Source organism: Arvicola amphibius, chromosome 5 (genome assembly GCF_903992535.2).
Source record: "Arvicola amphibius chromosome 5, mArvAmp1.2, whole genome shotgun sequence".
Classification (NCBI taxonomy): domain Eukaryota; kingdom Metazoa; phylum Chordata; class Mammalia; order Rodentia; family Cricetidae; genus Arvicola; species Arvicola amphibius.
In genome coordinates this window covers 55,315,523-55,328,955 of record NC_052051.1, presented here as the reverse complement: position 1 = coordinate 55,328,955, position 13,433 = coordinate 55,315,523, and the positions used below count along the sequence as shown (strand labels likewise).

The following is a 13,433-nucleotide window of genomic DNA, read 5'->3' as shown; positions in this document are numbered from 1 at the left end:
CAGCCTTGTCTCAAAAATTAAAGGGAGAAAATCACTAGCAATGGGGGAGAAAAATGGAGCTAGACACACTGCTGCTTTGCTGGAAACACAAAGGAGAGCGGCTGCAAACAGCAGAATGCGTTTTGTGTCCCCCCAGACCCCAGAGTTGGGAACCTGTTTCCTAGGGTGGCGATACCGAGAAGTGAGCAAAGTGAGCATGGACCTTCAAGGTGTTGGCTTACTGGAAGGTGTTCAGGTCACTAGGGATGAAAGGCATTCTTGAGAGAGGGCTGTTATGAAAAGAGCCCCGATCCCTCTTGTCTGCTCATGGTGGAATTAATTGTATGTCCTTGTATTTCTGTCTGTTCCAGGTGGTAGCAAAGCCAAGGAGTGGCCTTGACGTGGAGCCTGCACTACGCCATTTGAACTCTGGATCTCTGTAATTGTGAGGTAAATAAATACCACTTTTTCTAAGCTGTCTGTTAATACAGGGATAAAAAGCTGACCAGCCCAGTGGCCACAGTAAACAGAAGGCTGTAGCTTGGTTCCGTATAACAAGTGAAGCAGTTCCAGAGTCTGAAGGCTTACACTTGCCCACAGAAGTCACTTCTGAAAGAACCGAGGGGGCCTTTAGTGGCTATAGGCAAAAACTGACTATTACTGTATGTTAATGTGTGTATGGTCTTTAATTGTTCCAAACCATACAGTGTCTACTAAACTATTTTATTTCTTCCATTACTTTCTATTACTTTCAATTATACCATTATAACTGACATTCACTCTACACTGGAACAGGTAAGCAAGTTACATAGATACTCAAACCCCAATCAAAGCCCCCCACCAGGCTTCCAGCTTACTCTTCATCTATATAAATAGAGATCTAAATACACTATAAATTATAAATACAAATATCTGTACCATGGTCAGCTGCTTTAGAAAATTAGAAAGCAGTCTGTCCCCAAACTTAAGGAACAAGACTTACTGCAAGCTGTAGAGCCAGTTCAAACTGCTTGTCCTGGAGAAGCTGTTGGATTTGGGTTGCCATGGGAACAGGAATGAGTCTCCAAACAAAATGATTGCTGGCCACATAGATAATGTTTGATCTGGAGGCAGAAGAACATTGGTAAAAGAGCATGGGACTTATGAGGGTACAGGGACTTGGGAGCAAGGCAGTCACAGTGAAGAGAGACGTTCCTTACCCCCCTGAGGTAATGAAGCGGGGCCTTTGCAACTCAATGCTCTGAACCAGGAGCCTTGGCTCGAGCGTTCGGATCTCCACGTACCGGGGCAACACTGCCACAATGTACGGGGGCTGGTGCTCTGCAAGAGAGGACAGGCTGAGCTTGCGTTCTGTCGAAGGCTTTGGGTTTAAGGGTGGGCTTGGACTCAGCTAACATGAAGGTGATGTAAAGAGATCTCAAGAAAAAAAAATCCTCAGGTCAAGCACCAAGACAGGAGGCTCCTTCACTGCAATCCACAGGAAAGGGGACCATTGCCTGCTTAAGTGATATCAAGAGACATCTCTTGCAGAGCAGAGCTACACCAAGCTTTGCTAACATGGCTGGACCAGCTCCACTATATAGAAGCTTCCTGTGCCATTTTCCTATCTGTCACAAAGCCAGGTCAGATAAACGTAGGGTGCAGCTTTCCTGCCAATGCAGCTGCAGAACTGGGCTACAGAACTGCCTTGCATTCCCCAGAGAGAGCAGGAGGAAGTTTCTTTTTTCCCCTCCTTACACTGGCTAAGGTTTCTGCTTAAGATTTTCAGAGAAAGAAATACAAACCCCACTTAATGCCTGCTACAGCTGGAACATTTCCGTCTTTTCAAATACTGATACACTGACAACTTAATCCCCAATGCACTGGTGTTGGGAGGCAAGGCCTAAGGAAGGGGAGAGACCACAGGTACGCACTACCACCCTGGCTTCTTCCTTGACTTTGTTAAAAGAACATTTATCAGATCTGCTCTTTCCTTTCTGTACTTTGTAGCAGGAATGGGACAATTCAGCATAGTGTACTGGGTGAAGCCAAAGAATCTATAAATGTGCTAAAGTTAGTATGCAAAAAAAATCTAAATTCCTTGCCATGAAAGCCTTCCTCTGGGAGGCTGTATGATAAGGGAAATTTAACATGAAGGCAGGCAACAGAAAATATATTTTTGAAAGAGCCATAAAAACTTAGAACTTCTGCTGGGCGGTGGTGGCGCACGCCTTTAATCCCAGCACTCGGGAGGCAGAGGCAGGCGGATCTCTGAGATCGAGGCCAGCCTGGTCTACAAGAGCTAGTTCCAGGACAGGCTCTAGAAACTACAGGGAAACCCTGTCTCGAAAAACCAAAAAAAAAAAAAAAAAAACTTAGAACTTCTAAGATGGAATAAAGAAAAGCTTTGCTTCATACTGAATTCTGAAATAAATTTACTTCTTGTACATAACATTAAACCTAACTACAGAAACTTAAATACAGGTACTGCACAACTGTGTGATTCAAAAAGTCAATGCAGAAGCAGTTCTCACCTCAAAGGGAGGAAGAAAGAGTTTATTCTGGACCTAAGTATGACTATGGCCTAGGAACACAGATTCAGGTATACCTAAGTACTGCATTCCACTGTGAATATGGCTGCATGAGATGTTATTAGTGATAGAACAAAAGAAATCGTAAGTAAAAAATCTTTGATTTGGGGCCAGAGGAAGGCAGGTTACAGCAAAGCCAGGGAGCTGTGCTGAAGGCTTCGGGTTTTATCTGGTGATATTCTTAGCTCTGATACTGGTGAGAGATTGTGGTTTGCTAAGAACACTCTGTAAAATTGCTGGGTTTAAAGGTTTACTTTATTATTTACTTATGTGTCTATGTGTGTGCTCACAGAAACCCAAGGAAGGTGCTGGATCCCTTAGCGCTGAAGTTACAGTTAGTTGTGAGTTACTGGACATGAGTGTTGGGAACCAAAAAGTGCTCAGCAGCTGAGCCATTGCTCCAGCTCCAGAACACCATGTTTTACCAAGAAGTTCTGCCTAGGACCGTCCCAGCCTCTCAGCCCGTCCCACGGGCCTCTGATGGCTGGCCCTCGCTAGTTCCTCCATGATTCAGACTACTGGCTGAGCTGGTCAAGCGCTGCACAGAGTCTCACGGTGGTCAGCTTGTCTCTGCATCTTCAGCTAGTTCCACCCTGTTCTGTCTGCCCAGAATGTAAGGAAACTGTTCTTCAAATCCCAGACTCCCTGCCTGGCCTCGTCCAATCTTCCCTATGCCGGGCATCACTTCATGTCTAACTGAACAATCAGACTTCATCTCTGCCAACTTCTGAATTCTAACGCTTCCACAGTGTCTTAGCTCTTCATCTGAAACGCAACCCTTTACTCACGAGCCTCTCGGCACAGAAAGTGCTAACCATGTTTGTGTTTCTGTCTGCAAGGGAATTATAGCAAGCACGGCATGTTTCCAGAAAATACCACTGCAGAGGAAAGGGAGCCTAAGGTAGGTTTAGAAAGATCCCACCGTGAGGGCAGTCTGTCCCTCTAAATGATAAATGATAGTAAGGCATTTCCAGTTGTAGACGGTTTTCCAAAGGAGCTAATGAACACCATTAACAGGAAGGTGAGAGAAAAGAGACAAAGAGTGGAAACGATGGTGGACACCACTTCCTGAAATACGTATTTCTTTGTAGATTCTTCCCCCTCTGAAGCAAAACTTAACTTCCAGAAAAACCTTATCCCCTCTTTAATGTCCCTAAAAGTGTTTACTTAAAAGAAGGGGACCCGGGGTGAGCAGCAGAAGGTGGGCAGTCTGCTAGAGCCCCGATAGAACCGGTTCTACAGGGATGACACAGCCTGCATCCAAAGGACAACGCAGCAGCTACTGCTGGCCTCACCCATGGCCACTGGGATGTCTGTCCAGTTCAGCGCGCATTTCTGTGTGCAGATGCCTTCCTCGTTGAGCACCACGGTGAGATCATCCTGACCCACAGCTACTTTGCCATCTGCCAGAGGCGCAACTAAGGGCTCCAGCTGCTTTCCTGTTGGGAAGAGCTCTTTGATGGACCCCTTTCCATCCACCTGCAGGAAGACATGAGGGGAGTCATCCAGCACTTCCCAGAAAGAGACATGTACACAGCCTGGAAAAACCCGCACAAAACCCAAACCAGAGAAGCCAATAATGTTCCTTGTTTGACTAGAGCGAATCTGATTTTCATTGTGACCATTTTTTCCACCGTGAAAGAGCGGTTTCCAGAATGGAGAAAATCACCTGCCCGGCACCAATCGTGCTACAGTGCAGAGCAACTGGGGCTTTTACCGATGCGAGGTGCCACAATACAGAACATCACTGCTGGTGGGCATGAAAATGTTACAGCCAGCTTATATGCTAGCTTTTCATAGAGCTAAGCACAAGCCCACCACAGGAGCCAGCAATACCACTTCTAGGTACTACTGTCCATGAGGAATAAAATTTTACATTTATATAAACTCTCACATACAAATGCTTACAGCAGTTTTATTCAGTTGCTGAAAGTGGGGAACAGGTATAGCCTTCAGCTGACAGGCAAACTCCAGTCTATGCATGGCACAGAATACTTTCAGCTATGAAAGACAGGAACCACTGACATACGCACACAGATGAATCTCTAATGTACTACGCTACGTAGATCTCCACTTGATACAATTCTGTTTATTTGACATTCTCCAAAAAACAAAACTTAAGAGACATCGCATGCTTAGCAGTGGAGGTCCAGGACCTGGATGGAGGCAGCTGGAAGGGAGGTGCAGGTTTGCTGAGAATTGCCACTGTGGCATTAGTTACATAACCCCACATAGCTGTTAAAAGCAAGAGTTATACGACAAAAATAGAATTTAATGTACGTCAAGACATGAGCAATTTTTTAATAGCCATGGCCCTAAAGCAAGATTTGCCACCCTCAGAAAATGAAACCTTAAGAAGGTGAAGGGGGCCGAGTCTGTAGCTCAGTGGACATGATGGTGTGTGACAGAAGCTCCACAGGAGTCAGAAGGCGAGACGCCTGCTCCAGCCTTAGGCCCTGCCACTCCGCAGACTCCTCTCAGTGTGCACACGCCTGGTTAGAATCGCATCGGCTGAGAGCAACGACTCCTTCAGGACTCTGCACCCCGAGTGCTGGCAGCAGTGAAACATCCCCAAACTAAACACATGGAGCAAAAATAGCGAAGAGATAAACAATAAGGAGCTAACACTGTGGGGAGAATTAGGAAGGCTGCTAGAACTGCCGAGTCTGGATTATCAGACCAGGGAGAAGCCCAGAGACTGAGCTCACTCTACGAGGCGAGGAGCCATCCGTCTTTTCTATCTACAGCATGCACACGAGGGGGAAGACAATGCTGTGGCTGTTCACCACTCTGTGGGAGAAAAAAAACAAGTTCTGAAGACAGTTTGCATAGTAAGATTTTATTTTTTTATATATATGAGTATTTTGCCTGCATATATGTCTGTGCACCACATGTGTGCCTGTGCCCACGGAGGCCAGAAGAGGACATCAGATCCCCTGGACCTGGAGTTACAACAGGCTCTTAGCTGCCCTATGGGTGCTGGGACTAAACCTGGATCCCCCAGAAAAGAAATCAGTGTTCTTAACCACTGAGCCATCTCCAGCCTCAAGCAAGGTATATTTTTTAAAACAGGGAAGAAAACCATATAGCAGAAGTACTTATTTTCTTTTCTTTAGGTGCTGGGAAATCAAACAGAAGGTCCTGTCTGTCATCTGCACTGTTTCTGATATTGGGAGAGGGGGAGTCTGGATGAGCAGCACCCCCATTTCCTTATCGGCATTTTCTATAAAACACCTATGCAATTTCTGAAATTAGTGGAAAAACTGAAAACAAACACACTAAGAGATTTTGAACTCTAAAATCAGAAATACTTAAGCTAACACTAAAAAAATTCATATATAATTCTGAATTCTGAGCAGGTGACACTTGGGAAAAAATATGATGATCAGACAGACAGTAAAACAGAGCCCCGAGCCTCTCCCAGTGATCAGACACTGCTGGATCATGACGCAGAGAAGGAGAGCTAACTCTGCTTGGCTAAAGCACATAGACACCTGATTTGGGCGAATACTAAGAGCAAAAACACACAAAAACTATGCATACAGACAGGAATCTGTTACACCCAGAGCTCTACTTAACAAGGTCTCCCGACCTGTAGTTCAGAAGTGATGATCATCTGTCAAGGTAAACTCACGATCACCTCCCCAAGGCAGAAACAGAAGGTTTTACCCTGATCAGGTAGTAGTCTCTCTTGAAGCCAACACAGAGAGAATTTTCACACCACGCCATGGACTTGGGCACATCAGGAACACTAAAGTCCCCCTAAAAAAGAGAACATGAGTTCAACTGAAAAGATGTTAAGGGGAATCGATCCAGGCCTTTCTGTTTTTTTTTGTTTGTTTGTTTGTTTGTTTTTTTTTGTTTTTTCGAGGCAGGATTTCTCTGCAGCTTTAGAGCCTGTCCTGGAGCTAGCTCTTGTAGACCAGGCTGGTCTCGAACTCACAGAGATCCGCCTGCCTCTGCCTCCCGAGTGCTGGGATTAAAGGCGTGTGCCACCACCGCCCGGCTCAGGCCTTTCTGTTATACTACTTCTATTCTGTAAAATACCCTACACTCCCAGAATTATATAAATAAAATATAAATCAGGTTTGAACTTAATCCCAGCACTCAGGAGGCAGAGGCAAGCAGATCTCCAAGTTCAAGGCCAGTCTGGTCTACAGAGCAAGCTCCAGGACAGCTAGGGCTACACAGAGAAACCCTGTCTCAAAACAACAGTAACAAAAGAAAACCAACTAACCAACAACATGAATTACCCTAATAAAAATATAAAAATACATCTGGAAAAGGTGAGAGCCACTATAAGATAAAATAATCTTCGGTAGTGCTGTGGAATTACGCAGCAGTGGGCACGAGCAACTCCCAGGGCTCTGCATCAGTGCATCTGTCTAAACAGGAGACTGAGGGCCAGCTACAGCACCAGCTCCCACCCCACCCCACAGCAGGGACGTGGACTTTACCTGCAGTTCATGGAACTCCCTGTCCTTCCAGAAGTAGAGCTGCAGCTTCTTCCTCACTGCCACACACATCCGCAGCACCTCCTCGCCGGTCTCGGTGTGCTAGGGAGAAACACCCAGGCCAATGAGCATGTGGTGACTCCACGGCACAGCGGCAAGCAGACTGGCAACCTCGACTTGAATCCAAACCTGCAAATCCTAAAGCCCCACTGCCAGTGCTGGGTGGAGGAAGGCCAGTCTGTCCATCCTTAGACACATCTGGATGAGGAGCACTTCTTTCAGACGGACATTCTCAATTCAGAAAACAATCCCCGGGTATGTCTTCCATTCTATAACTGGGCCATCCCCTTCTCTGCCCCCCTTTTCCCTTAAATGTTTCTTGCCCGTGGCTGTCGGGGCCAGCATGAGTCAGTGACAGCAGACCCACTTAGAAAGAATTGGGAAAGAAAATCTCCAAGCACAGGGCAATTAAGAGTGGAAGTGAGGGGGCTGAGGAGATGGCTCAGAGGTTAAGAGCACTGGCAGTTCTAGAGGTCCTGAGTTCAACCACACGATTAGTGGCTATAACCATCTGTGACGAGATCTGGCGCCCTCTTCTGGCCTGCAGGCAGACATGCAGGCAGAGCACTGTATGCTAATAAATCTTTAAGAGTGAAAGAGAGCCACAAAAAGCTATCAACAATCCCAGCTGAGAAGTGGCCCAGGAAGTCTCAAGAACAGAAGGATGACGAATTGGCAAAAACAAAGGTCATTTTTGAACAATGCAAACTCCCTATGACAAAGACTACAGTACTTTGTTTAGAACAAGTCAATTTAACACCACGACCAGGTCATGATAGTGTTGAGGTGTCGCTTTCCCCCAGTGGCCTGCATGACAGCTAACTGCATTTACCCCTGGCTAGTTGCCTCCTGACACATTAGCACTTGGCAATTTAATTAGCACACAGGGAATGAAAATCTTGTATCCTCATACCACATATAATATGACGCAAAGCAAAATATCCTTCTCTGAAGGCTGCTGGGTTTGGATGCCAGAGCCATTCTTCTCATGGAGAGTTAGGAACTTGGGCAGTGCTGGATTCACAAAGCCAAAGTTCACCTCAAACACACTCACTTGGAGGTCACAGGTGAACAACGATGCCCCTTTGGCCTTTGAAACAGTAGTGATTTGTTGAAATGTCAGCAAGTCATGGACATAAATGTTGTTTTCTGTTTGGGAGAAACCACAATGTCACTAAGACAATCGCTAACACGATCACCAAGATAAAAACATCAAAAAAATTTTAACTGTGTAACATCTAAAAGAAGTGAACTGCAGACTCTGGCTGAGGATGTACTTCTAGTTCCACTAACGATGGTCCATTCCCGACTCTATCAGTGCAAACATCTTCTGACCTGGGTATTCTGTTCCTTAAGACTCTGAGATGACTTCAGTTCAGGGGGCCTTCATTTCCTACCGCACTTGAACTCTCAAGTGTGGAAATACATCAGCATTTATCCAGGAAGTAGTTTTCTCAGCTGCATAAGCTAGCAAGCTCCCATTAGAAAAAAACAAAGACTCTCTGGATTCTGTACAAACCATGGCAAGGATTTCTGCTTAAGCAAAACTAGGAAAGTCTCCCATGAACCACTCAGTTCCAAGATACCAATCAGTGCCCAAGCCAGGACAGACCAAGCCTGTATCCTCTCCTGTTCGTAACCTCTCACAAAGCTTACCTAGGCACAGGAAGAGACTAAAACAACGGACATCAGAACGATTACAAACAACAGCAACAGCACAGGGGTGCCGTCTCTCAGAGTATCTCACTGCTACCTTTGCTTCAGTCCCACGGTTGACCCAGGTAACCAAAACTGCAGAAAGTAAACCTGTGGGCAGAAGGATCACCAAAACATCTAAACTGAACTTTCAGCTAGTTCCTATGGTGAAGATTTAGTGCTTCAATGTTTAGCTGTGGACCAGGAACTAAAGTTATAATGATTCTGTCATTCAGGCCTTGGGCTAAATAGTCCAGGGTGTGAGGTAAGTGGCTAGGCTTCAGCCTCTCTGGCCGCCTCCTGCAAAACCAAGATGCTGCAGGTGAGGGCTCTAACAGTCCGGCCCCAGCTGCCTCTTGCTGGATAGCTTGTCATCCTTCATCACATGTCCTAAGTCAGGCCACAAGGAACACCTCTTGCCACATGACAGCCTTGCTTAAGTTGTTCCTGCCACAAAGGTTCTGCCTACTTCTCTCTTCCTATGGAAACTGTATCAGTCCTTCCTATTCTCCAGATACCACAGTACTGTCAACGTTTCTATGACCATTACTTCCTAAATTCTGGCCATGAAAATGAGAATATAATCAAAGGTAGATACAATGTCTCATTGATTTCTGTATTTCTAATGTCTATGTCAGACTCGCACAGGTTTTGGTATATAAATATATGATCCCTGAATGGATTATTACTTGTTGATCACTGAACAAAGAATCTTGAAGAATAGAGTTCAAATTCATGAGAGATGTCACCTTTATTACCCATATGCCCTGCTGTGTCTGGTTAATAGGTACCAGCTCATTGTTAAGTACTATCAAATTAACACAGGAAATACAAACATAGCCCCTTTTCTTACCTAACAAGCTGACTAGAATCTTAAACTGGGAAACCACATGGATCTGGAAAATAGCAAATCATCACACACAATTAAACATTTCCGGTAAGGTTTACTAAAAGTTCACTTAACAAGAAGACTAAACCAGACTAAAGGGCCTGTACTGGTGACAGACACCTGACTCAGTTTTCTGTGTAACCACGGTCTCTGCTTGTGAAAGAGGATTCAGGTGTATGACCACAGGCTGAGTCCCTATATAAAGAGGGCAGAGAGAAGAGGATTCAAATGAAATAACATCAAGTTCTACCTTTGGCTAGGGCTTGAGTGTATCCCTCAATAGCTAATGCCTCTGTGGGGAGCCTGGTCCCCACTGTGGTGCTATTAAGGAGTAAGGCCTGGTGGGAAGTCTATGGGTCACTTGGGATATATAATTAGAAGGGAGTCAATTAGCGCTCGTGGGATTCTTCAATTCGTTCTCAAGAGAAGTCAGGCTGTTGAACAGGTCAGCCTCTTCCTGAATCACTCGGGCTTCCTGTGGGACAGTATGACCTTCCCTTGTGGCGTGTGTCCTGTCACGAGGCTTTTAGCAAGGCTGACATGCTGGCAGCACTGTGTTCTTGGACTTCTAGAACTGTGAGCTTCATCTTGGCTCTTCCTAAAGTAGCCTGCTTTGGTTATTGCATTACAGTGCTGAAAACCAGACTAACACAGCAGGGCCTCATAGTAAAATAATACTTACACCAACGATCAAGGCCACTTACCTGCTGGATCTTTTTGGAAAAGTTCTTATTGGACTTCTCTAGTGTTACCTCAAACCTGTTACAACCTATGGAAAACAAACAAACCTCTGTAGTTCCAAGCACAGGGATGCATATAAAACAAAACACGGCGTCATGCGCACTCCTAATAAACCTTTAAATTACCTAAAGGACTACAAGCCAGAGGTCTAAAACAGGCGGCTCTCTTTCCTGAGCACAGCAGGTGGCTTTCAAGCCCAGGGTTACGTCAGAGGGTCTCATGCACCCTTACCATCAGCAGGAAAGATCACAAGGTGTTTACCAAAGCAGCAAGGTACCTGGAATCTGAAGATCTTACTCTACAAAATATACTGGCCAAGTGTTTCTCAAAAAGAGGGTAAAGAGTTGTAGTCACCTGAGAGTCCGAGCCGTGAGACTCAGGCCAAAGTCTACCTCCACCTAGAAAGAACTACCTCCCGGCAGCCGCCCTGTATCCTGCATCCTGGGGACAGAGCAAACAGCACCATCTCCAAGCCAGAGCAGGGGAATGCATCTACACTTACTGCCACTTTCAGGTGAGGCTACATCTGCTGCCACTGTTGCCAAAAAAGGGGGGGAAAGTCAACACCATAAAGACACAGGAGCCCGATCTTGCTGGGGAAGCAAGCAGATTCAGCTACAGGAGTTACCAGATCAAAAAGGAGCAATTACATCACCAACAGCTACCACCAGGCAGTGACTAAATACAATGTGTGGGACTGGTTTCAGTCTACATTGGATATCATCCCACAACTAACCCCAAGGAGCTGGTACTATTACCCCAGTGTTTTCCAAGGAAAAGTCTTACTTTGTAGCCTGCCGTGGCCTATATTTTACTGCAAAGGCCAGGCTGGCCTTGAATTTACTGCAATCCTTCTGCCTCAGCTTCCTGAATGCTGGGATTAAGGGCATGAACTGCCACACGGGTTTTCACTTTTTCCTCATTTTCTTTTATTAGCGGGGTGGGAGCATCCGTAGCAAAGGACAACTCTGTGGAGCCAGCTCCCCCCTCCTCCCCTTACCCAGGTTCCAGGCATTGAATTTGGGTGGTCAGCTAAGCCCTTCACCACTGGAGCACCTTACTAGACCCTCACTGGTGGCTTTGTTTATTTTGAGACAGGGTCTGGAGCTCTTGTCCTTCTGTTTCTACCTCCAAAGGTGCTGGATTTTAGGTATGTGGCACTACGGCAGGTTCCAAAGTTATACTTGAGGTGTCTGATGGGAACAGTAGCTAGGGGAACAGCCAGTGTTGGGCAAACATCTGTTCTCACAAAGACATAGCTGGAAAATAGCAATATTCTGTTCCTTTCAAGCAACTAGATCTTCACTGTTGATAACAGACTTGGCAAAGGGAGCTTCTTAGATTGAGGACTCACCCTTAGACATATCAGTGAGCTGTTTATTCTGCTACCATAGGAGCACACTGGTCTGCCTAATGCATTGGATGGCCTTTTGCATGCATGATTTGAAACTTCAACTGGAAGTTTCAAAACTAGCATTTGGAAAAAATTTTCTGAATGATAGCATATTGCATTCTAGAATATTTAACACCACACTCATTGCTGCCCCAAACACCAATGGAAAAATCTTTAAGGACAAGCCCTCAGGGTCTCCAGAGCTGGGCCAGGCCTGGTTCCTGCACTTCACAGTGGCTGCTATCCAGAGCCAGGTGCTCACTGGCCATTCCCATTGTGAACTGTGGAGCTTGAGGCTACAGCCAAAGCACCTCCGGGTCAAGGGAGAGCTGGAAGAGGAGTCCCTGGATGTCTGGACATCTGCGGAGAGGCTATTATAACTCCTACTATAGTTATTTCAAGCCGGTTCGCTCTAAGAAGGGAGGCGGTGGCCTCTGAATGCCGAGAGCGGGTTTTAGAAGCTGGTGAGCACCATCAAAGTGATGCTGCCTCAGTCGAGAGCCTGAAGGTAGAACTCTGAGATTTCCTGGCTACCCTTGACAGCCACCTAGGGACAGGAAATGTCTTACAGACCCATCTTTCCTGGATGTTCCTGTACCAGCCTGTGGTCTTGCCTTTGCATGGGGGGAGGGGCATATCTGCCTGGAATCCACCTTTGCACACACCCCATCCTGCCCCCTCCTACTCTAACCTACCTCTTCCTGAAATCCCCATGTCTCCCATCTGCCCTCGTGTGTCACTTCCCCTTCTCTAGTGGAAGGTGCAAGTGTGCAGGGAAGAGGAAACTCAGCAACACTAGCAATGCTTTCTAGTCGAATAAATGTTGGATAAGTTAAAAAAAATTCTTTAAGGTCTGAGAAGGCAGCAAGCTTATAGGGTAGGCAGTGACTGGCCACACTTTCCCTTTCTGTTGTAATTTAACAAATACTGCCAGTTGTGTTCCTCTGAAGTGATTTCTTTAAAAAAAAAAAAAGAAAAAAGAAAAAAGAAAAGCAAGCAAGCAAGCAGTTGGGTACAGTGAGTGGCGCACACCTTTAATCTCAGCACTCGGGAGGCAGAGGCAGGCAGATCTCTGTGGGTTCGAGACCAGCCTGGTCTACACAGTGAGTTCAGTACAGCCAGGGCTACATAGTGAGACCCTGTCTTGAAAAACAAACAAAAAGTCAAGAACTTTGTTCAATATCCTAAGGGGGTCTGAAAAACTAGTCTTTCAGGCAAAACTAATGTACCATGAGAAAAAAAAAAAAACTTCATCTCATAACAACATACAAAACACCTTTCCCTGAGACAGCCATGGGTCTGCATACCTAAAGCTAACTATGGAGGCCAGGATAGCCTTGAATTTGAAGCAGTCCTCCTGCCTCAGCTTTCTACATCATGGGATTACAGGCATGAAGACACTACACTTGGCCTGAGAAGTTGTTTTTAGTTTGTTTGACAAGGTCCCACATTGCAGCCCAGGTGCCCTCAGAGCCATGGCAGGCTTCTTCCCTCGGGCTCCAAAGTGCTATTATAACAGCTGTGAGCCACCGTGCCTTGCTGAGTCTTTATTTTTGTTTTGTTTTATTGTAGTGTTCTGCACTGACCTTAACCAAAAGGCTGAGAAGCAATTATTTAGTTTCCTGTCTTCCCCCATTAAATCTGAACGCACG

General features: G+C 45.8%; 1 protein-coding gene across 2 annotated transcripts in view; it reads right to left on the bottom strand.

Moving 5' to 3' along the window:
• Vps39 (VPS39 subunit of HOPS complex) overlaps positions 1-13,433 on the bottom strand; it is a 39,279-nt gene that overhangs the window by 20,065 nt on the left and 5,781 nt on the right. The window contains exons 3-10 of one of the 2 annotated variants that reach the window (XM_038330817.1): positions 10,352-10,416; positions 9,612-9,654; positions 8,118-8,212; positions 7,007-7,105; positions 6,219-6,311; positions 3,845-4,028; positions 1,179-1,299; positions 962-1,082 (exon numbers count right to left, since the gene is read on the bottom strand). In XM_038330817.1, the coding sequence (XP_038186745.1) occupies positions 962-1,082; positions 1,179-1,299; positions 3,845-4,028; positions 6,219-6,311; positions 7,007-7,105; positions 8,118-8,212; positions 9,612-9,654; positions 10,352-10,416 (821 nt within the window). The remainder of the gene's footprint in view (positions 1-961; positions 1,083-1,178; positions 1,300-3,844; positions 4,029-6,218; positions 6,312-7,006; positions 7,106-8,117; positions 8,213-9,611; positions 9,655-10,351; positions 10,417-13,433) is intronic. The other variant, XM_038330818.1, reaches the window with a different exon arrangement.